Source organism: Apium graveolens, chromosome 10 (genome assembly GCF_009905375.1).
Source record: "Apium graveolens cultivar Ventura chromosome 10, ASM990537v1, whole genome shotgun sequence".
Lineage (NCBI taxonomy): Eukaryota > Viridiplantae > Streptophyta > Magnoliopsida > Apiales > Apiaceae > Apium > Apium graveolens.
In genome coordinates, this window is record NC_133656.1 from 235,687,026 (window position 1) to 235,711,064 (window position 24,039).

At 31.0% G+C, this 24,039-nt stretch overlaps 2 protein-coding genes across 2 annotated transcripts; both read left to right on the top strand.

The window, feature by feature from the left end:
- Positions 1-2,922: 2,922 nt before the first annotated feature.
- Positions 2,923-8,002, top strand: LOC141689209 (adenine phosphoribosyltransferase 1-like). Its single transcript, XM_074493424.1, has 6 exons — positions 2,923-3,207; positions 3,443-3,553; positions 4,796-4,888; positions 5,988-6,137; positions 6,507-6,565; positions 7,600-8,002. Exons 1-6 carry the CDS (start codon positions 2,958-2,960, stop codon positions 7,651-7,653), a joined length of 717 nt encoding a protein of 238 aa, XP_074349525.1. The 5' UTR covers positions 2,923-2,957; the 3' UTR covers positions 7,654-8,002.
- Positions 8,003-8,218: 216 nt separating this feature from the next.
- LOC141689210 (adenine phosphoribosyltransferase 1-like) lies at positions 8,219-12,304 on the top strand. Its single transcript, XM_074493425.1, has 6 exons — positions 8,219-8,668; positions 8,909-9,019; positions 9,416-9,508; positions 10,186-10,335; positions 11,051-11,109; positions 12,117-12,304. Exons 1-6 carry the CDS (start codon positions 8,425-8,427, stop codon positions 12,168-12,170), a joined length of 711 nt encoding a protein of 236 aa, XP_074349526.1. The 5' UTR covers positions 8,219-8,424; the 3' UTR covers positions 12,171-12,304.
- Positions 12,305-24,039: the final 11,735 nt, after the last annotated feature.

Here is a 24,039-nt window from a genome sequence, read left to right on the forward strand (position 1 = left end):
CGGCCGGCGAGCGAGTGGTTAGTGGCCAATAGCGCCCTAATTAATGGCATTCCTCTCTGCGGCTGGCACTCGAGGAACCACGGGGCACTCCATACAGAGCCAAGAAGTCTTAGGGATGAGACGCCCGCACAAGGACCTCAATTCTCATTAGGAGGTTGAACCGAGAACCTATGGAAGTCGGGGCTACCCCGTCCCTATGGGCAACACAACAGTGTCGTGAGGGGGGAGTTTAGAGGCCTTATAGTAGTACAGTTTGTTTTGCTTTCTAGGTCATGCGAAAGGGGTCATTCCAAGATTATATTGTTCATCTACAAAGGCAACAGACGCTCTCAACAGCTAGGCGCCGCTCTTTTTCTGAGTTCTTCCAGCTTCTTCATGATTTCGTGTCACGGTGAACAAAAAAAAAGAGGGTCATCTCAACGGAAAGAGGAGGACCTGTAACGACGGCTCGCGAGGTGCCCTTTTCGTAGTAGGGTTCCAACCTTCGCCTCGCTCTTATGACATGCTATGTTTCCCCTCTCTATTCCCGAGTAAAGGGTGAGTCCCATGGCCCCTAAGGCTGATATATTTTTTTCAGGATTTTTAATCCAAAGTCCAAATCCATTATATGGCTAATATTTAGTATTATATCGTAAGAATAGGAATCCATAGGTTAAAGCACGTCCTTGTACAATGCTTAAGGCTCTCGGCTGAGTAGCAGGAGCAACTTTTAATTTATTATTCAGTCAGTTTGAAGGTAAAAATCAAAACCAAATCAAAAAAAATTGGTTTTTAAAATATCAATCCGTAATCGAACCTAACCGTTAGTAAACCTCAAAATTCGATTTGATCGATTTGGACCGGGTGGTTTCGGTCATTTTGGCTAATTAATGTTCAGCCCTATTCAAAACAGTCAGCCAAATACCGTGTATGAGTTTAGAATGAACAAAACTAATAATTAATACCACAACAAACCGAACCAAACAACCCCTTAATATACACGCTCATTTTATAAAGTATCGAGAAATATATGTCGTAAAATATAAAATTAGAAAATTATAATTACGACATTTGTTCTTCTCATTTTTTTGTTAAAAAAAGATCACTTCTTTATTTGACAAATGAAAAAACAATTTTACTGTTATGATCATTTGCTATTTCAAAAAAAAATATTAACATTTGGCAAATAACTCAACTAACATTTAAATAGAATATTTTATTCTAAAAGTCGGTAACTTGACCGATTACTCATTTTAAACCCCCGGATGAATCCGAGTTTCGAGGAATCGAGTTCAAAACCGATTTTCGTAGAGGATTAGTCAATATTCATTTTGACACCAGAGTACTTTAACTTAATTTCGAGTTTCACTGTCTCATTTTTCTTATTATAATTTTTTTAATTGTTACGAGAAAAATAAATGTGAATTTGTTTATATTTTAACTTTTTTATACGTATTGGCAGTTATTAAAAATAATTTTTGATTTTGTCAAAAAATTATCAAATCGACAATGTATACTTGAAATCTTATATTGCGAATATGTTATTAAAATATTAATATATGATCATTATTTGTTATTAATGCATGATTATATATTATATAACAAAAATTAAATAACAATCGAGGTCAAGTTTTAATACATGTAAATCAAATTAAATAACAGTTACTTTTTTCGAATAAAATCGGCTCAAACCGATTTCCGTTTTTCTACAATTTTAACTATTACAACGAAATAGAATGATTTAATTTAAAAACACTCCATAGTACTTTATTTTTTTTGTTAATTTATTCATAATGAATCATATATAACTGGAGGGGCCAAATTGGCGGTTGGTTTGCCCGAACTCGTCCTGACTCGCCTTTTTATTCGCCTAAAAACGGCTTATACGAGATTGGTTCAAATTCGGCACAAATCGAATAATGGGGCGTACACGAGTCGAGAGAAATTGAACCGAGATTCGGCACGGCACGACTCATATAAATGGCACGACATGGCTTGGCTCGTATCCGTCTCGCACACACAGCTTGTATAACTCGTCACACGTAGCTCGCCTAATTCGTGTATAACGCGCCTAACTCGCGCAGCCCGACACTGCAAATTTATCGAGACTCGAATTACTAACAATTTAAAATTTTACTCCCTCCGTCTCGCTGGGATATTTACGTTTACTATTTGTACGTATTTTGAATCTTCTATAAAGTATAATTTCATAATGTTTTTTTTTGAATAAAAGTTTAAATATAAAACTTTTATTCAGAAAAAAAATTAAAAAATATTATGAAATTATATTTTAAACGAGTATTGAAACGCGTTTCAAAAAATAATATAAATAATTCAGTGGGACTGAAGGAGTAATTTATTGACGAGTCAACTTGTCAAATGACGTTAAAAACAAAATGTTCTGCTAGGCACGAAAAATAACAAAAGCGAGATTTTTATTTAACAACAATGTTTTAAAAATTCGTGATTCAATCAATTAATCTCCAATTAATTTTCGGTAAAGTATTCGACCGATTCGATTTTTGAAATTCGATTAATCTTTACGAATTTTTATTTTTTGGAGAAAATAGAATTATTTATTAAAATCAAAATACTAAATTAATTTAAATATGAATAGTTACAAATTGTGATATAATAAATATACATTTGTTAGTAAATAACTAATATAATCATAAAAATATATTAAATACAATTTAATATTATAATACATCCGATTTTTATTTCTATTAATTTTTCTAATTAATTCTCAATTTTCAATTAATCTCAAATCAGTAACTCGACCTATTCTTCCCCGGTTCCCCATTTTTACGACCACATTTAATAGACAAAAGATTAACTATTAGTACTCGTGGTCAACTCATAGTACCAAACTAATCCACCAATTGGGCTAAAGGCGTCTCACATACATTCACTTTAATCAATACCGACAAAATTAAAAATCCACTCGAATCATTATTTGTACTAATCTCACCAATACAATGTCCCCAGTCGTTACCAGTCGCCCTCGTTTCAGTAATCTCTCCAAGGGCATTTTCGTCAAACCAAATATTTCACTCCCCTGTTCTCCTCTCACATTCTCTCCGATCCGCCGCCGCGCCGGATATCTAGCTAGTTCTAACATGTCCGCCGCTGCCGCCGCCGCAATCTCGCCTGTCCAAAACGACGACGTCGATCGCATCGCTAAAATCTCTTCCACTATTCGCGTTATTCCTGACTTTCCTAAACCAGGTAGCTACAATACTCTTCTTACTATCTTTCGGACCGAAGAATTTTATTCATTTATCGAGATTATTTATTTATCGGAGTTTTAAAATGGACTTGACGGATAATTTTATTCATTTATCGAGATTATTTATTTATTCGAGTTTCAAAAAAAAAAATAAACTAAATTATTCATTTATCAAGGTCATAATGTGTATGTACTTGTGGATATTTATTGATTAGAGTGATTTCGTTTTGGTAGGGATTATGTTCCAGGATATAACGACTTTATTGCTTGATCCGGTGGCGTTTAAGGACACGATTGACTTGTTTGTTGAGAGATACAAACACATGAATATTTCTGTTGTTGCAGGTAAATTTTATAGACGTGTGTGTGATTTGTTTACTGTTGTTTCGTTTACGTATTTTGAAATTTTGTGTGAATGTAGACTGTAGTGTTAATGTAGTAGTATGATGTAAAGCGGATAACGTAGAAATCCAGTTGATTGGTAAGCTGATATGTGTAATGGACTTGCTTTAAGTCTAGATCTCGGTTTACTGATAAGTGATAACTGATTTATATCAATTTGTATAGTCGTTTCAGTTAGAGGTACATTTGGTTATCAATGTAGTAATCGTGGAGGATGGTAAGAGAAATGCATAATGAAAGGTTAGCATTATGTCAATTTCTCAGGTTATACTAGTTTTTTAATTTGATAAAATTGCAGTAGCATACAAAGTTTGATGAATTTAAAGAAGAATAAATTTCTGATTTGATACAATTGCAGTAGCATACAAAGTTTGATGAATTTAAAGAAGAATAAATTTCTGATTTGATACAATTGCAGTTGCAATGTTGCATACAAAGTTTAATGAACTTAAAGAAGAGTAAATTGTAAAACGGTATCTACGCTTTCCTAGCGTAGCATTTTAGTGGTTGGAGTTATAAAATCGTGTTTTAGCTTTTTGGTGGTCAATATTGCTTCTACCCTTTTAAAAAGTGGTCCAGCTGCTGAATTACTTAAATAGGTGAAGTCTTGTCGCTTTGCAATATATTATTTTAGAAATCTTGAATCTGTAAGATTGTATCTGGACTATCATATTCATGTTAATTTGGTATTCTAGCATTTAGGACAAGTTATGAACATAACTAAGTGTTGGAACACTGTATACAGTTCAGTCTACCGGTAGACTACCCGAGGCTTTTGTATGATCTTAGTTATTTGACGTTCATCATGCCATCCACATATCGTGGGTTGAGATATCGATGCTTGGGTATATTTTTCCCTATCTGTTAGGTTGCACAGTTTACAGTTACATGTCACTTTTATTTACTGAAACGGGAAAAACCATGTTATATAAAATGCAAATAGGTTTGCTATTAGTTTCTGTTCTTAGTCCTTTAGGGAACTTTTTGAGTTATCAATCTATTTCGGTATTGGCTAGTGAGCATAGCTGACCTCTTAAAATTTATAGACGGTGTCAGTTGTCATGCATAAAACAATTGCACAGTTGCCTATAAATTTCTATCTGAATTTGGTTGTTCATAACAAAATATATGTTGTGATGTTGGCACTAACAATCAGTTGTGTTCGAATATTGATATTGTGGGCAGGTGTTGAAGCAAGAGGATTCATATTTGGTCCTCCAATTGCACTGGCTATTGGTGCAAAGTTTGTTCCCATTAGAAAACCCAAAAAATTGCCAGGTATAGGTCTACTTTCTTATATTTACATCTTTGTTTTATTAGTGGTTTTCAGTTTTCAAACATCCAAAACATTTAGAAATCTAAATTAGTTGTATGTTGATGTTAATTGTTGAAGAAGTTGTCATTTTGTCTAAGACTTTGAACTTTGAAAACTATGTATCTTTTTAGTCTTGTAGAATTGTCAAAATTCCTAGATGGTTTATGTAGGCTCATATGAATACTTATGTCCCCTTTGTACAGTGGTTGATAAGTGTTCTATAGAATTGTTCAGTTTAAAACTAAAAAATTTAGGAGTGCAACCAAGATCCTACACTAACAATGATAGGCATAATGCACATGCAAAAAAAATAGCAATCACCATTGCGAGGTGCTATTGTACCAGGACAAATTTTAAAAGATATATTTATATCAAACATTCATGTACACTTTTGTAAGAGTTAGAATTTCTCTCATCTCCTGCTATCAAGAAGTTAGGTATTGCAAGAATTTAGACTTTTATGACCGACCTTTGTAATTTATAACTTTAGACTTTAGAGTCCAGACCAAACATATTGAAGAAACCTTGCTGTGGAGACTGTAGTTTATTTTTTTGGAGTCTTATCTATTGTTTTCTTCCAAGTGTGTTCCTGCTCCTTTATATATTTACTTTTGTGCATCAAGAATATATGTGGCTGGATATATTGGAAGGTATACTTTTAATAACCTGTTTCTCATTGTGAATTGTGGTGTATGAAAAACGACTTTTTTGTGTTTATCTGAATCACCATTAGGAAGATGATAATGTTTTTGAATATGTTGCATGAGCCATAATCATTTCATTTAGCATGGTACATATCTATGTAATATGCCTAGTAAGTTGTACTCCCACAGCGCCAAGTAGTTCTTGCGCCAAGCAGGATACCAGGTTCTGTTCATTACATTTTTCTTTGTAACAACATTGTTATACTTTTATAGTTTCATGAAAGTGACTCTACAATCAGACTGTTTTGTTTTCACATTTTCAATCAATATGCAATAACGTTTTCTCTTTGCTTCAGTTATTTTCAAGAATATTTTATTGGCAATTTTCCATTAATATTTTGAGTTGTCATTCCTTCAGGGGAGGTTATCTCAGAGGAGTATTCTTTGGAATATGGGACTGACAAAATGGAGATGCATGTTGGAGCGGTACAAGCAGGGGATCGAGCTTTAGTGGTAGATGATCTCATTGCAACTGGAGGAACCCTATGTGCAGCAATGAGACTACTCGGTAATGTATTGCGCTGATATGTTAATTTCCCTTGGCATTTACTTTTGGAAATTGAGTAGTACAAAATAATCTTTTGGCTTTCTTTATTTATAAAAGAGAAAGTCACGATCATAAACTATTCCTCCCTCTCCAGCAGTGAATAAAATCAACGAGGTCCCCGTCCAGCTAAAATGGACAGAGTTTGAATCACTATAAGTGCATTTATAGTCTTCAACAATAAACCCAAAACTAAAAGTTAACTTCCTCAATATTATTATTTATGAACGTTGTGCCCAACTGATGTATTGGTGAAAATAATTTCTAATTTAGTGTGTTGTTAATATTCGTCATCCTAATCTGCAAACTTACATTGAAGTTGTTTTGTGGCAGAACGTGTTGGAGCTCAGGTGGTTGAGTGTGCTTGTGTTATTGAGTTGGCCGAGCTAAAGGTATAAAACTAATTCCATATTAATGTCACTAGGTCAATATTTACATATTTTTACTTGTAAGTTGAGTCTATTTTTACTTGTTGTATATATATGCAGCAGAACCTCTCCCCTCTAAAGTGATAACCTTTCTGAATTGATATAAAATGTAGGTCTCAAATAAACCTTCTATTGTGATATTTAAAACTTTTGTCAAAAAAGCATTGTTAAATTCTGGTCCCGACTCGTGCATAAAGTGATATTGTCAGTTAAAAACATTTTTTAATATATAATTTGTGAATTTGATAGATATTTTATGATAGTAGTTTGTGTTGAATTTGTTTGTCCAATAACTTTTACATTATATAGTATATTCAGAATTACCTATTTGTCCCTGAAAAAAAAGTATCTATTTGTCTTTAACGGGCAGTTCCGATCCTTGTCTTGTCGTATTCATAAAAAATGTTGAAAAATTCGAGAATGTTAAATGATATCCAAGTAATTTTGCAGGACTAGAAGTGCTAACATACATGAATTTTGTAATTTTTTTAGAAATTCATAAATAAAAACCAGTGCATAGTGTGTGCAACTGGTGACTCAATATACAGTTTTGATTATTCTGGATCTTAAAAAACGCTACTCTCTCTATATGACAACCGCTCTAAAGGCTTCTACTGTATTGAGAAAGTTTCTGTTTAGTTTTTTCAAGGTGTTTGATTTTGGGATTTTGATATTGTGGAATACCCAAGTTCAGAGTTTAGGTGATGAAAACCTCATAATTAAGTGGGATCTATGTATGCAGAAAAGGGGAGTATGTAACTTAGCTTCTTCTAACTCAGAGCTTGGTCGTGACAATTGCGTAATTAAATGAATCATCAAACTTATGTCAAGTTTTATTATTCCGTTGATAAACTTATGCATCATCTCTTGTTCATATATGCAAGTCTGCCCCTATTAGGATTCTTGTTTCAGGCATTAGCATTACCCTTGAAGTGTATATTTTTTGTAAGAGTGCTAATGCATCCTTGTTTTTGTCCATTTCTGGCCTTATTCTATAGGGTCGGGATCGTCTAGGTGAGAAGCCACTGTTTGTGCTGGTAAGCTCAACTTGATATCGCGTCTCTACCAAAAACAGCCTTCAGAGTCACTATATTATGTAACAGTCACGAGTCATCTCAAAAGCGCATACAAACTTTAAGACTGCAGCTTTATTATTTTACGGATTAAGTTTCATTCTTGGAATTGATATAAACAGCATATCAAGCTTTCACCACTGTTTAATTCAGAAGTACAATGATTCATTTGGTTGGAACTCCGGAGTAATATAACATTGTAGTATCATTTTGTAAGGAAGTTTTTATTACTTCCATTCCATTATATTTTATTGACACGAGTATAAGTTAGATGCAAGTTGTAACCATCACCAATTTAAAAGTAAATGCACCCTCTTTCTTTTTGCTAGTTTATTCCCAGTTCTTTTAATTAAAAATATTCACCATTCATATTTACTATTCCTCTTTAAATTATTCTCTTTCATTCAAATTTTTCTCTCCTCTCCCACGGTAACATAAATGAACCGGGGGCTTTGGTTCGTATCTATCTTTTGCTAGTAAATATGGTTCTAAAAATAAATTATCGTAAAATATATTATTTTTCAGACATTCGTAGAAATTCGTAAAACTTCGGTCGCGTGCGTTTAATATTGGACAACAAATTCAAGTTCACCAAACGATGAGCATAAATGATAAAAACGAGCAACTGCAGTAGTGAACATTGAACTTGCTCTAACAGGCAAACTGACCAGGGGCAATTTCGTCAGAACAAATACCGTAGAAGTTCTACCCAGACATTAACTCCGATCCGACAACACATCAAGTTCTAATATGGCCGCAGTCATTAGCAGTCGCCGTCTTTTCAGTAATCTCACCAGGGGCATATCTGTCACAACAAATTTACCCTCTTTCTCTTGCCAACCACGGTCTTCAACTCACTTCAGTCCGATCAGGCATCTTAAAAAACTAGCAAGTTCTAACATTGCAGCTACAACTCGTTTTCAAAAGGACAACGCTGATCGCATTGCCAAAATCTCTTCCACTATCCGCATTATTCCTGACTTCCCTAAACCTGGTAATATCGTAAAATCTCGATAAATGAATATTTTACGGACGAATAATCTCGTCAAATGAATTATTTTTCGGGCTCCAATATATTAGAAATAGTATATTATAACCTTGATAAACGAATAACTCTTTATCGAGATTTAAGTGCACTGTATATTTATGTACTTGATTATCTTGCTTGCTTGGATTTTTGGATTTTGTAAATGTATATAAATTGATTTTGATTGGAGCTGTGTGGTTTTGGAAGGGATTATGTTTCATGATATAACGACACTGTTGCTTGATCACGCGGCTTTTAAAGACACTATCGATTTGTTTGTTGAGAGATACAAAGACAAGAATATTTCTGTTGTTGCAGGTAAATTCATATACATGTGATTGTGTTGTGATAATTTGTTCACTGTTTTTTGTTTATATGTTTAGGAGATTATGTGTAAATGTGGATTGTAGAGTTACTAAGGTAGTCGAACGGAAAGCCAATCACTTGACATTTAATCAATTATAAATTGATATGCTGAAATGCGTAATAAAGAGTTGTTTCAAAGTTAAATTTACAAGTTATTAATATAAGTCAATCCATTTAGAGTTACATTTGGATATCTCAACCTTGGATACATGGATAAGGCAATATAAGTAGCACAGAATTAATTTTATTTACTTAAATGGCGAAAATTGTTGTAGTATGTTAGTGCAAATGACTTCTCTCCATTTTTACACCAACTAAACGATTTTTGGATATTGATATTATGGGCAGGCGTTGAAGCAAGAGGTTTCATATTTGGTCCTCCTATTGCATTGGCCATAGGGGCGAAATTTGTTCCCCTTAGAAAACCCAATCGGTTGCCAGGTATATGTCAAAGTGTGTCAGATTCACATATTTTATTTATTAATGGTTTTTAGTTTGCAAGCTTCTAAAATAAAACATTAAGAAATCTATATTAGATGTATGTAGATGTAACTCGTAAGAATTTGTTAGTTGGTCTATTAGTTAACAAACATTATATGTTTATAATTTTGTAAGAGTTCCTGAAATTCTTGAAGCCGGAAAGAGTTATATAGGGACATATGAATGCTTATATATGTTTTACCCCTTTGTAATTAATTAAAGTGTGATCTTCATACTGCATTAATTTTATTATAACTATATTTTATTATTTTCATCAAACATTGGTGTGCGCTTGTATTGCAGTGTTAGTGTTAGACTAGCTCTCTTCTCCTGCTATTAAGAAGTCGGGCATTTAATTAACTTAGACTGTAATGAGCGCAGTAATTTATGAACTGCAGGCTAAACACATGGAATTAGCATTTGCTGTGTAGACCATATTTGATCACCATAGATAAAGTTAATAATTAAGGTCTATGATTCATGGTCATTTTATTTAGCATGCTTCATCGGGCACTGTTCAATACATTTTCTTCTGAACGAGTTGGTTATACTTTTCTGGCTATTAGCTACTGTTTTGCTTTCACATTTTCCTCCTTTATCTACAATGAATATATATTTTGTTCTCCTCTTTTCTTTAGGGGAGGTCATTTCAGAAGAGTATTCCTTGGAATATGGAACAGACATAATGCAGATGCACTTAGGAGCGGTACAAGCAGGGGATCAAGCTTTAGTGGTAGATGATCTCATCGCAACTGGAGGAACTTTATGTGCTGCCATGAAACTACTCGGTAGTGTGCTCTGTTATGTTAATTTCCCTCTTCATTGAGTTTTGGTAGCTGTACAATTTTTTGCTTTCTCTATTTATAGAGGAGAAGGCCATTATCTCAAACTGTTTCTCCTCCCCAGAAATGTATTAGGGTAACAGGGTACAGCTAAATAGTTAGAGCTTGAATAACTAAAGCATATTTACGGTCTCCAATAACAGATCCAGTCCCATAAGATAGAAAGAAACAAGGAACAGAAATGTCCTTAAAATAAATTAGGCCTACATGTAACGCACACATCAGTTTTCATAAGTTCTATGTGTACAAGTCAGCAAATAGTAATACATATAAAAGATTATAGATTTTTAGGACCACCCTCTGGTGGGGGGTTACAGGGTACCAAGGATTAGCAAGAAAAATATTTGAATGACGAAACTCTCTTGCACACTACCTAGGATTTCCTAGTTAATGAGGTGCAAAATATTGTGCTGGAACCAAGATTCTTACTATTATTAATCAATATTCTAGCAGAAATTCTATAATTCAGAACTTAAACCAGTTTATTCATTTTATTCTCTTCTAAGAGTTGCTGGTAGCAGGAAGCCAGGAAATAGCATGGGACCATCAATATTATGATTTATGAAGCACACTAGATTTTTCTTTGAAAAACATTTCTAATGTAATGTCTTGCTTATGTTTATTCTTATATACGCACTTACATTTAAATTGTTTGTGGCAGATCGTGTTGGGGCTCATGTGGTCGAGTGTGCTTGTGTCGTTGAACTGGTCGAGCTAAAGGTATATAACTGATTCTATATCACAGTTAACTGACATTCTTAGTCGTTACTTAAGTCTATTTTCAAATGTCTCCACTCTCCTCTATAGTTATATATCGGAGTTGCCAAAGTACTTTTTAAAACCTCTAACTTTCTTGAGAAGTTGATTTTGGATTTCAATATCGTGGATGGTGGCAGTGTCCAGTCTAGATTTTAGATCTCGAGTACCTTATTATAATTGCTATAAATTAAATCAAAGCGTGGGAATGTCAAGTTGACGAAATCAAGGACCGATTCTTGCAGACAGTGCTACTATGTTCTTATGGTAGTTGAAGTAGAAACTAGAAAATGATATTTCGTCTGAAGTCACTGGTGACATTAGTTTGAAACAAACAGGAGGCTGAATAATGGTAGTTATAACTGTTTATTGGGGGTAACATTACTGGTATGGAACAATGTTGAAGCTTTAAACATTCAGAACTTTTCTGAAGTATAATTAGGTTAATCAAGTATAAAAGACTTGAAAACCTGCAGGGTAGACCTGGATCGGGCCGATGAGCAATCACATCTTACTATCTGAGCCTTTTCTATATTCCAATACCTAGGAATGCAGAAAACAGTCGTCACGGAGAGATATGAATATGTAGCTTAGCCTTTTTAATATGTGAGCTTAAGTAAATCAGCAAAGCTAGTTAAGTTCTGTTATCTTGTTCATGTAGTATGTAAGTCCATCACTCTTGAGCATCTTATTTACTACTTAATACATACCGAAGATGGTCGTGGACAAACGATGGTTAACAGCATATCATATCCTGATAAATTATTGGGGTCCGTATAAAGATGGGTGCCATGCATGCACACTAAAAACCGCTAGTAAATCACGGTAATCTACCTGATTTGGTATGTTCAACAATAGCTTCCCCTGACCGGACTCCGGTACATATATTATGCGAGTTAAAGCCTTGAACTGTGTTTTTAAAGTGCTAACACATCCTTGTGTTTTGTACTTCCCTTGGTCATTTTTAACAGGGCCGTGATCGTTTAGGTGAGAAGCCATTGTTTGTTCTTATAAGCTCAACTTGATGTTGTGCCTTATCCAGTTTTTTACTAGGTAACAATGGATTCTTGGAATTAATGTAAACAATGTACTCTGACTATTTATTAAAATAAAAATTTTATAATTTTGTGCAAGTATAAATAATAAAATCTGTTACTTCCATTTTCGTTGTTCCTTTAATTTAAATATAAATGCTCATTGCTCTCAGTTTCTTTTTACAAATTTTATCACTAGAACTAGAATATAAATTAAAAATATACATTTGCATATACTTTTCCTATTTAGATCATTTCCTTCACCTTTTTATTTTATTTTCAATATTTCGTCTCATTCTTTTAAGCCCAAGGGCAGAACAAAGTCAAAAAACAATAAGGGTCTATAGGGAGTCATTTTAGGTGACGGATTAAAAAGAACCATTCTTTTTTATATCTTTTATTATCATTTCCGATGGTCAGGTATTCAAATATTTTCGTTGTCTTTGTTTAACAAAAATTATCTCCTTTAGTTAAAACAAAAACGCTTCTTAAAAGAATCAAGATTCTAAAATATTACATAGTATTATGATAGAAACTCTAATAACAAAGCTATACTCTATGATTTATTTTCATTAATTAAGGGCCAAGTCACTTATGACTTACAAGTGCGTAACAACTTATTTACGACCGTTTGTCGACCCAATTTATAAGTTGAATTTATAACTTATAACCTGATCATCAGTTGAATGTTAGTATTATGTTAGTATTGACGTACTTTTCCTCAAGTTATTTTGATTTTTCATTGATTTATTAATCTCGGTTTTAAAATATATGTTTTTAAATATTAATCTAACTTCAAATTCAAGAATTAAGATAATATATGTAAAAATTATTTATTTTAGTTCTTATAAGTAAAATTATCCAAATACTTATTTCTCTTGTAAATATTTTTTTACTTATCACTTATAATTTACTTATTAATGTTAAGTTATAAATTATTTATTTTAAGATTTCACTAACTTCTTCTTTTTTTAGCTTATTGACTTAAAATAGCCTTTCTCAAATTATACATGGTTCACTTCTAAAAACAATGTAGTCTGACTTAATATAGACGGCCAAGTTTAAATAAGGACCGACTTTATTCATTTTGAAAATATTATATTTAAATTTAAGAGTATTGACTTAAGTACCATAGAATGCTCTTAAGCAAGAGATTAATTTAAATAAAGTCTGTTAATAGAAGTTCTGTTAGTTAACCTAGTATGCATAATCATTTTTTTTATACAGTCGGATAAGCATGCTCATACTGAAAAAATAAACAACAAAAAAATATGCATCCAGCTGTAATGCAGACCCCGTTACCCCTAGCATAATTATGATAAATATTAATATGAATACAGTTGAACATCAATTAATTAATAATTAATAAAATAATAATTTCGTTAAAATATTAAAGACGGTGTTTTTTATACACGATAAAATCATAAAATCATTAAAATATTTATTCTCTCTCAATCATTTTAAAAAAATTTAACTGTACGGAAAATTTATTTTAGAAATATTCAGAATTTGTTATATAAATAAAATTCCCTAGGTTGAACTCACTATTGGGGAAATTACCTGAGATTAGAAGTGTAAGAAAGGTGGGGTATTTTGTAAAATAGTTGAAAAAAATGATAACCATTTTTCTCAAAAAAAAAATAAAAAATGATAACCATAATTTTGCCCTCGCGCATTTTGAAATGCAGTTAGGATGAATTCAGGGGTATGAACCCTTTATTATATACTAGTTTTACATTCATTAATATTTTCATATTATTTTAAATTATAATTTATTTTTTTGGATCATTAACTTATTAGTATATTAAAAATAATAATATAAATATTTGTTATTGGCGGCATTGGAACATAAATATTGGGTAGCGTATAAATAATAATATAGATATTTGTTGTTGGCGGGGTTCGAACCTGATTAATAATTTTGGATAGTGTGTATTATTTTAATATTTGAATCTAACTGTTTTGATCACTTGATTAAAAAAATTTGACGGTTATAAATGGGGATAATCAAACCAACCAAAAAAAAGTTATACCAAATTATAAATAATTCTGATTATTATAGTATAGTATAGATGCAATAAACTTTTCTGCTTAGATATATAATTTTTTATAAATTATAACTTGTAAACTACCAAATATATTAACTTTTGTATAAATTTCGATATAAGCGAGACGAATTTCAGCAACCTCTAGCGTAGCTGAGCACAACAAAATCGAAACCAAAAAATTGAATTATATTACTTTAGTTGGGTCCTATTTTTTAAGAAATTTGATTTATTGGGAGACCTAATAGACAAAACTAAAAAGCGGTTCCGTCCCATCCCTTTTAAAAATATATGGGTTCCGATCAAATAGACTAAATAGCCCGAAAAATAAATAATATAATTTTTATATTTTATACATTATATATGTATATATATTATAAATTATAATTATAATTATGATTTGTGATTTATAAAAATATATACACACTCGTCTCTATATCACACTACTTTTAGTGATTTTAAAAATTGTTTGATCTACGAGTAACTCCAATAATAACCTATTTTTTATTAAAAATAATATATTTAATTGTTCCTAATGATTACAAAACTTACTTATTATCTCGTACAATATCTCTATTCATGCCTATTAAGTTAAATTTTATTATTGTAGGGAGAGGAGTGGGGGTTTCAAGTATAGAGAGGAATTGAGGCCCCTTAAAATTTTGAAGAAGTGTTAAGAGTTTGTTGAACTTAATTTTTCTTGCATTTTCCTCTAATAATAATTTTAGGAGCTCCTTTAGGAGGTTTTTGGGATGTTCTAAAGACAGTTATTATAGTATTAACAATTGTTTTAAATTTGAATATTATTTTTAAACATTTTTAATTATCCATGTTGGTCGAGTGATAGCAATCTCTCTAATACTCTGTGTTGATGCAGGGTAGCAATTACTTGATAAAATAAAAAAATTCATTTATTAATAATATAATTTTTTATTAAAAAAAGTCAGTATGTTCGGCTGAATCGAACCGAATTAATTTGGTCCGGTCTATTACACAATCCGATTAATATTTCCAATCTATGTTTGGTCCGGTTTTGGAACCGACCGAATACCTAGTAAAAACCAATTAATTGACTTTTTGGTAGAGATTATTAAAATGAATTATTTTAATTATTTTTAGACAGGAAGGCATGATTTCTTCGCAAAGTAAACACACTACACAGCATGATTTCTTTTGCAAAGTTACACAAAATGACACAGCATGTTCTTTTCATATAAACACGATTTATCTATGATAAAATTGTACCAATAATGGCGGTTATATTATATTAATGAACCAGATAATTAAAAATTCATACTCGTGGCTCAAATGCTGAATATATTATTATTATATACTAATTACGTGTTTTCTGGTGGATGGCTTAGACAGAATAATAGAAAAATTTGTGTTATAGTTTGATGAGACAAAATTAGTTGGCATTTCTTGAAACGGTGTACACTGGGATTGGAGAGAGACGGTTTTTTTTTTCTGGTTTATTTCTAAAAGCAAAAAATTATAAAAATAAAATAAAATTCGTACTCATCGTGCAATGCCGGCCAGAAAGATAATTTTGTTTTTAGACAACATAATCTCATTTTTTGAAGATCTCTCCGATCTCTTTACTATCAGCAAAGGGCAGTTTCATCCGGGAGAGCAAGAATAAACCGTGTATAATCTCAAATTGCGGCAACTCGTTCCTCTAAAATCTTAATATATTTAACATGGATATAAGTTAGAGATGTACAAAAAGCCTGGGCCCAAAAATCTGGCCCGACCCGATCTGATTAAAACGCAGTCAAGCCAGGCCCGGTCCTGGCCCGGGCTTAAGGCCTGAACGGACCATATATTTTTAGGCAAAACTCGGCCCGGCCCGGCCCGGTTAAAAGCACAGGCTTGGCCCGGTCCGGACCGATTAAAAACTCGAAAAAACCCGGTTAAAATCTGATTATTATAATATATTTATTAATTCACATTTACTATAAATATAAATAATACTTTAAACACACACACACACACACATATATATATACATATTTATAATTAATAATATTATTTATATACTTCATTGCATAAATGATGAAAAAAGATATAATAAGTACACTATATATACCAGCATAATAATCCGCGCGAGACACAGATCATTTTCTAGAGTTTTTTTTATGCGTAATGCAATTATAATGTTTGTAGAGCAACTCCAACAATATCCGTATATATGCTCTTGAGTCAAATTTTGAATAAATGGAGATAAAATTTCTCTCCAACAAGCTTCATGTCTCCCTCTATAACATTAGGAGATTCGAATGTTTCCTCACTTTTAGGAGTGAATATCCCCACAACTATTATTATATTATATTTTTTTTACCCGTTATTTTATATTTAATGAATGAATATAAACAGAATAGTAAGTGTACGTTTAAAACGAAATGATTAAACTTAAACTGTAGAATGCCGTTAGTATGTTTACAAATAAAAATGTGGCGCCCTCCAAACCCGGGTCAGAAGTTTGGGGTCCACACACACACCTTAATTATAACCTGCTTATAACAATAATAAAGATAATAATAATATATGCAATGACCCTACTTACCAACCAGCACGGACCGCAACAGGTTAAAGTATGCACACAAGCCAAACACACTAATATATTACAAACCGTTCAAATCCCAACTATTTCAAATTCAAACTGAGTATTAAACATTATTACAAACTTTTACAAACTTAAATTATTCCAAAAGAAGCCTACTAGCTCAGCTTTCTCAACCTGAACCCCTAGCTCTCGCGCTGGACTGGGGATCCTCTTTACCAACTGGTTCCTTTTTAACTGGAAAGAATATAAACAACATCGCACAAATGAGCTAACTAGCTCAGCAAGTCACAATGACAAAACTGAGAATAATGATCATCAGGTGAATATGGTTATGATATCAAGTGAACAATGGATTATGATTTAGAATTGGATATTATACTTTTAATTTAAAAATCAAGGTTAGGCTGCTGATCAGTCACGCACTAACCCCGAGTAAGGCACACAACATTGCTCTAACTACTGGATCCAAGACACACATTGGCCTAACTTGACCATTATATGGTCTGACCACGAATCTGGTCCACAATTTTATAAAAACAATTTAATTCTAACATAATAACAGAGTATGCAATAATAAACAATAACCGAAATCATTAACAACAATAAATGTTTAACAATGAAAGGGTTTCAATCCTTGTAAGGATCAATAAGGCAATTTAAAAGCTTGGATGCTGGGTAATGAAAGAATTGGATAACAAAGGAATCAACGTTTCAAGGTTTCAAGGATTTGGTCTTTCAAAGTATAAGATACCATGGGTTGAGTATATAATAGTTCATTTCAGTGTTTGGTATTTAGTTTGTATGTATTTGTAGAGTAGTATCGTAGATTTGTGGTTCTTGTTTGGGTATACAATAATCAATGGATTAGAAAGAATATGATTCATGGCTCAAGGACAATAACTGAAATCAGGATTTAGGTTTCTGTGTTTCAAAGCACTTGCAATATCATAGGATTATCAAGTACTACAATATCTCGAGAAGGTTCAGAACACTTGCCTGGTATTAGCTTACTACACTGCACTCGCTTCCAATCACAACCGTTTTACTCCTCAACTACCTATTTCCCTTTCCTACGTCTTGCCTCTTCTGCTCACATAACATAAGCATCTATCAATAATTTACTCATGGAATTCTATTCAACACATACTTCTATCTACCCTTCGTTTTACCCAAATCCGATTAACGGATTGAAAGTTATGCAATAATCAAGTAAACACCGAATATATAGACCGATAGTCAATTAACAAGTCACATATAGCACATAATACATCACGTAATCAATGATATATTATTTATAAAGAAGTCTCGGGTCATAAATAGGCTTTCTGGTATTTAAAATGATTTTTAAAATATTTTTCGGAATTAAAACGGGTCGTTGGATCAATTTTGGGTTAATAAACAGGGTTCGGTTGGCCCATTCTGGCTCCGAAATAATTTTAGAATAATTATCGAGCCTTGTAAATAATTTAGAATAATATTTTAAAGCTCGAAACTATTTTTCAGAATTTTTAAATCATTTTTAAATAATTAAATCTAATTAAATAACTAATTAAAATTAATTAATAATTAATTAAATCAATTAATCAATTAATTTTCGAATTAATTGACCAATTAATCAATTATAAATTAACTGAAATTAATTAACTAATTAATTTAGATTTATTTGTGAATTAAAAATAATTTTCAGAATTAAAATAATAATTTTTAGAATTTTCAGAATTTTAAAAATGAATTTTTATAATAAAAATAAATAGGAAATATGATTTTTAAACATTTTATAAACAGGAATCCTAAATTTGCAAAGTCTGGAAATTTCAGGGATCTAACTGCATCGTTTTCAAAAGTTGGGGTACCAAACTGAAATTTTCCAGCTCTTCGTCGGAAAACAGTCGGATTCGCCGGAGAAAACACGTTCCCGACGTACTCACCCCATCAACACCTCCAGATCACATCTACACAACATCAGGAACACAACCATGCAATCAATTCATCCTAAGAATCCTTGAGTTGGCCGGAATTTGGCCGTGAAGTTTTCCAGTTTCCGGCGAACATCGGAAAACTTCAAAACACAACTCCCTTCTCTACAGACCTCGTTGGTTCATGAAACTTATACGACTAGATTGCAAATTTCACAGAGAACACAACCCACTATAACACAACATCAATCTATCACAGAATAAGAAACCCCCAAATTTCAATTAAGAACATTCATACGGGTTATAAACCCTAATTTTGAAATTCGAAAATCAAACTCAAATTTGAACATGTTATTGAACTCCAAATCAGACGTATGACATATGAAAATCATCAGGAAAACAAGCTCTACAACATGCAATCATCAAATCATACAAACAATCATCCGAAAAAAAATTCATATTTTTAATAAAATAAATTTGAAAAAAAATAAATTTTTAGAAAAATAACCTTGATTTCTACAGTGAAACAAAGCTCAGAATCTGATAGAACACTTCAAATCCTTCGTTTTGGTTACTCAAGCTTTGAAAACAGAGATCGGTAACGCCTTCGTTTTACTGTTTGATTCTTAGAACAGTTTTAGGAAATTAGGGCTTTTCTCTGAAAATTATATAATTAACTATCTGCAAATGATTTTGATACGAAATAAAATACGGTAAAAGGCTATTTATAATTACGGAAAATTTGTATCCCGTTGGATCATTCCGGATATAAAACGGTACGTTTATTTGTAAAAACTGATCCAAACGGTATCGGTTTTCGGCATAATTATCGAAATCAGTATAATTTGTACTGCGGTCTTGGTCTCAGTGCCTGGTTACACGTATTATGAAGTGATAATTGTGATAGTTTAATAAAAAGCTCCCATTTATCGAAAATGCAGGTTTTATTGATTTACCGAAACGAATATTGTATCGAAAATGTTGCGCCGGGACCCACGCAGGACAAACCGTACGCCGGATCGAAAAAGTCGAAACATGGAATATGCTCGGAATATTACAATTAGGTTAGGAAGGAGTTCTCGAAAGAGTTTCGGGTTCCAAAAACGAAACAACGGTTGACGTCGGTTGGTTCTCGTTTTTATAAAATAGATTTTAATTACCCGGAAAAAGATTTTAGAAATTTCATATGATTCTTATAAATCCATAAACCAACATAAAAATAATTAGGAAGATATGACAATTATCTATATTTTATTTTGGACATATAAAAATAAAATACTCAATTAATATTATTTTTTAATATTCAAGTACAGATAACACTTAACAATTAACTCACAGAATAGATACTGAACACACATAATAATTATATAATAGCAAAAATAATTACACGATATATCCCGGATATTACAAAAAACCTACAAATTAACATATATGTTGAATACAGAGTTGACCAAAATCTTGAATTTTATTTAAATAAACTATATGTACTGCTTTATATTATTACTAAGTTAACTACTAACTTACAATTAACTTACTTAATTTAAAAAGATAAAAAATGCATAACTGAACTCAGAATGACTTGCAATCATAATATACAATAATGTAAAATTTACATTATTGTTAATATTAAAGTTGATTTTAATGAAAAATATTAGTTTTTGAAATTCAACGTATGTATGTATGGGAAAATGTTAGTTTTTTATTTACACTACTGTTAACAAAATAAGATTAAGTTATATGTATGTGTGTGTGTTAGCATGTAAATTATTGTATGTTACATCTCTTAATAAATTATGATGGTTTCAATTATTTATATGCTAAATATCTGATTTATGTACATGTATAATCATTATTAACATCTAGTGAGATAATTGATTACTTAAATAACATGCATTTATAATTATTCAAAAATTAAAATTATGTATGATATTAAAACATGCATTTATAATTTATATATGATATTCACATTATCACTGACAAACAATCCATATCTATTTTTTATGCAACCGGGTATCAATCATGGTTGTAACAATAACATGAATTATATATTTTTAAGACTTATTATTGATATTCATGATTTTTTCAAGAATTCGAAAGAAAAATTGTATTTATATCGTTATTTAAACCGTTTTTAAGTTTCTTTCATTACGACTCTAATATTTCTTCATATAATAATTTGATAACATTTTATACTATTCTTCTAAAATTAAAAAATTTCAGTTCGATAAAGTTTTATAAATATCAATTGAACTGATTAATTCCTTCAAATTATTGAACAATATATGTTTTTTTCCGTAAATAATATAAAATGCATTGAATCAAATGTTACAATACACTATGGATATAACTTTTATTTGAATAATTCAAAATATTTGTACAATATTATCTTGATCAATGAATATTGTTGATCTAAAATAATTCTTTTTAAAAAGTTAGTTTTTTTTAAGTGAAAAATGAAAAATAAATCGATTTAATATATAATCATAGTTTTAACAAATCTAGTGAGATCTCAAATTACCAGTGAAGTTAGTACTTTTAATATAAATAATCAATTGATTTGATTCTATAAATACCTCAAACACATTAATTTATATTAAAATAAGTTATTAAAAAATTCACATTATTGGTAAGATATTCTCGCCGAGCTTGTTATTTAAATTTACTAAACGTAGAATGTGACGATGTTTTTCGTTCGGGTCATGTATTCAAATTTCGAGTATATTTTGAATAATGGACCAAGTTCGAAAATGCATTTACTCATTATAATTCGAACTTATCTAAATATGTAATACCAATATATATTATTTATATATAAGCGATTCTATATTCAATATTTTTTAAAAAAAAAATTATATATGTACATTTTAATTACTTTTTATAATAAAAAATATGTTGAAAATATATGAGATATATTTTCAAACTAAGAAATGATTAATAAATAAGATAATAATCCATTTATGTACTATGCCTAATTTTATATCTAGAATTCAATTATTTAAAATTAACTGTACAAATATTCAACTAACTATATTTTTTTTGCGGAATTCAAGTAAGTATCTTTAAAATTAAATAAAATATTCATTTAGCACACTTACATATTATGTGTATGGTAAAAACCACATGTGACAATATGTTGTAGTGTTAAAAGGTTGTATAGTTGAATGAAATAACTTGAGTTCGATTCCCACAAACCACATCTTTTATATAAATATTAAAAACATGGGTAATTTAGTCTTTTAAATGAGACTTTTTAATCTTATGAAATTATACCCTTGTTCACCTATTATATATAGAAGAGATTTGGATAACAATGATAAAACATACTCCCTCAATCCCATTTTAGTTGTCTCATTTGAATTTGTGCCGGTCAAATTAACTTATGTTTGACTGAAGTTTATTAATAATTTAGGATTGAACAAAATAAAAAAATTACATCACTAGAAAGTAGATTTAATCTGCTTTAATATATAATTTTTAGTTTTTCGAAATAATATAAGAATCATGTTTAATCGTTGGTCAAAAATCGGTCAATTTGACTTCTATAAAAGGAAATGTGACAATTAAAATGGGACGGAGGGAGTATTATTCTATAAACATATTTATATTTTGCCGAACTTAAATATTTTCAACGAAGTAATGTTTTCATAAAATATTCCATGTAAACTAATACATTTTTACGATGATCTAGTTGCTAATATATGTAGTCTTCAGAATCTCTAATAAAACTCGATCCGATTTAAATTATAAAAAAGTTCGGCCCGATTCGATCTGGCCCGAAAAAAGCCCGGTTAGGCCCGCCTCGAGGGCCCAACCGGGCTCTGACATTTTCGGAAAGCCCGGCCCGGCCCGGTCAAAGTCAAAGCCCGAAAAGCCCGGCATGGTCAAAGCTCGGGCTTTTTAAGGCCCGGTCAAAACCCGACCCGGTGGGCCTTTTGTGCTTCTCTAATATAAGCTATTAATTTGATACACATTACTTGTTGACTTGAATCAATTTAAAGGTTTCAAACCTTCTTATTATTTTAAGTTTTTAACTGATATTATTAATGATATTAGAACTGTACCCGGTCAGAAATGCACAAGTACAAATGTAATATCCCGTAACTTTTAGAATTAAATTAATAAGAGAATAATAGAATAAAAATGATTAAAATTATATAAGGACTATGATTTAAAATTGAACTAGTTTATAACCCGTGCAATGCACAGATTGTTTTTTAATATTATATATCTTTTTAATAATAATATTTTGAATTAAAAATGTCAAGATATGAAATTTGTTCATATCTTTTATTTATTTTAGTTCGGATAAATGTATACATTAATTTGAATTAGTTTGTCTAATTTTGTTTAATCTTCGATTAATTGTTTTTTTTACTCATGATAAATATTTTAGATTATTTTGTTTTAGTATGACGCTATTATACAAACTAACGAATAATCTCTAGTTTCATTTTAATAAAATACTATGGATAAAATAGACATATAAGAAAACCCATAATCATATAAACCCGTTATATCAATCAAATTCAATTAATTATATTAAGTTTGTTTTTAATTTTATTTTAATCTGGTTTGAATGTTCTTTGCTGAGTAGTATATATTATTTCTTGTTTTTTCCGATGTCATTATATCGACCAATAGATTATCTTTCAATTTAACTTAATTGAAAATATAATGTAATTTAATTTAATAAGGTAATTAATTTATATATTAATTAGAATTAAAATAGATTTAAAATAAAAATATTTAAAAAATAATTAAGTTAAGGCATCAATAGGTCCCGGAAACCCTTCATGTTCGATTCTTATTTGTCAAGAGTCGGGAAAGTCCAACTACAATAGTATTCTGTAATTGAAAATAGAGAAGGTGACTGGTGCAAATCCGACCTCCCTTCCAGCAACCTTTATTGGATCCAAGGCTATTGGTTAATGCAAGAAACAGAAAAACGTTCCTTGTATATTGTTTTTACCAAAATTTGTAGGTTAAAATCTAAGTCTACTAGATTTAGTCATGGTAAATTGTTAAAATAAAAGTGATCTATATGTGGAAAAAATAAATGAACACGAACAATTGGTAACGCGAAACCCCCCGTTAAAGGGTAAAAACCGCGGGTGAGACGACACTCAGCCAAAATGATTCCACTATAATGATGTCAAGATGAATACAAGTGTTTACAATAAATGAAATAATACTAAAACTTGGAGATAAGCTTCTTTTTTGATTATGCGGTCTGGACATGTCGAAGTGTAGTTTGGACTTGTCGAGTGTGCAGTTTGTACTCGTTGGTAGTGTGTATCGTCGATTGGGCATACCTTCTCGTCGGCTGAGAAAAA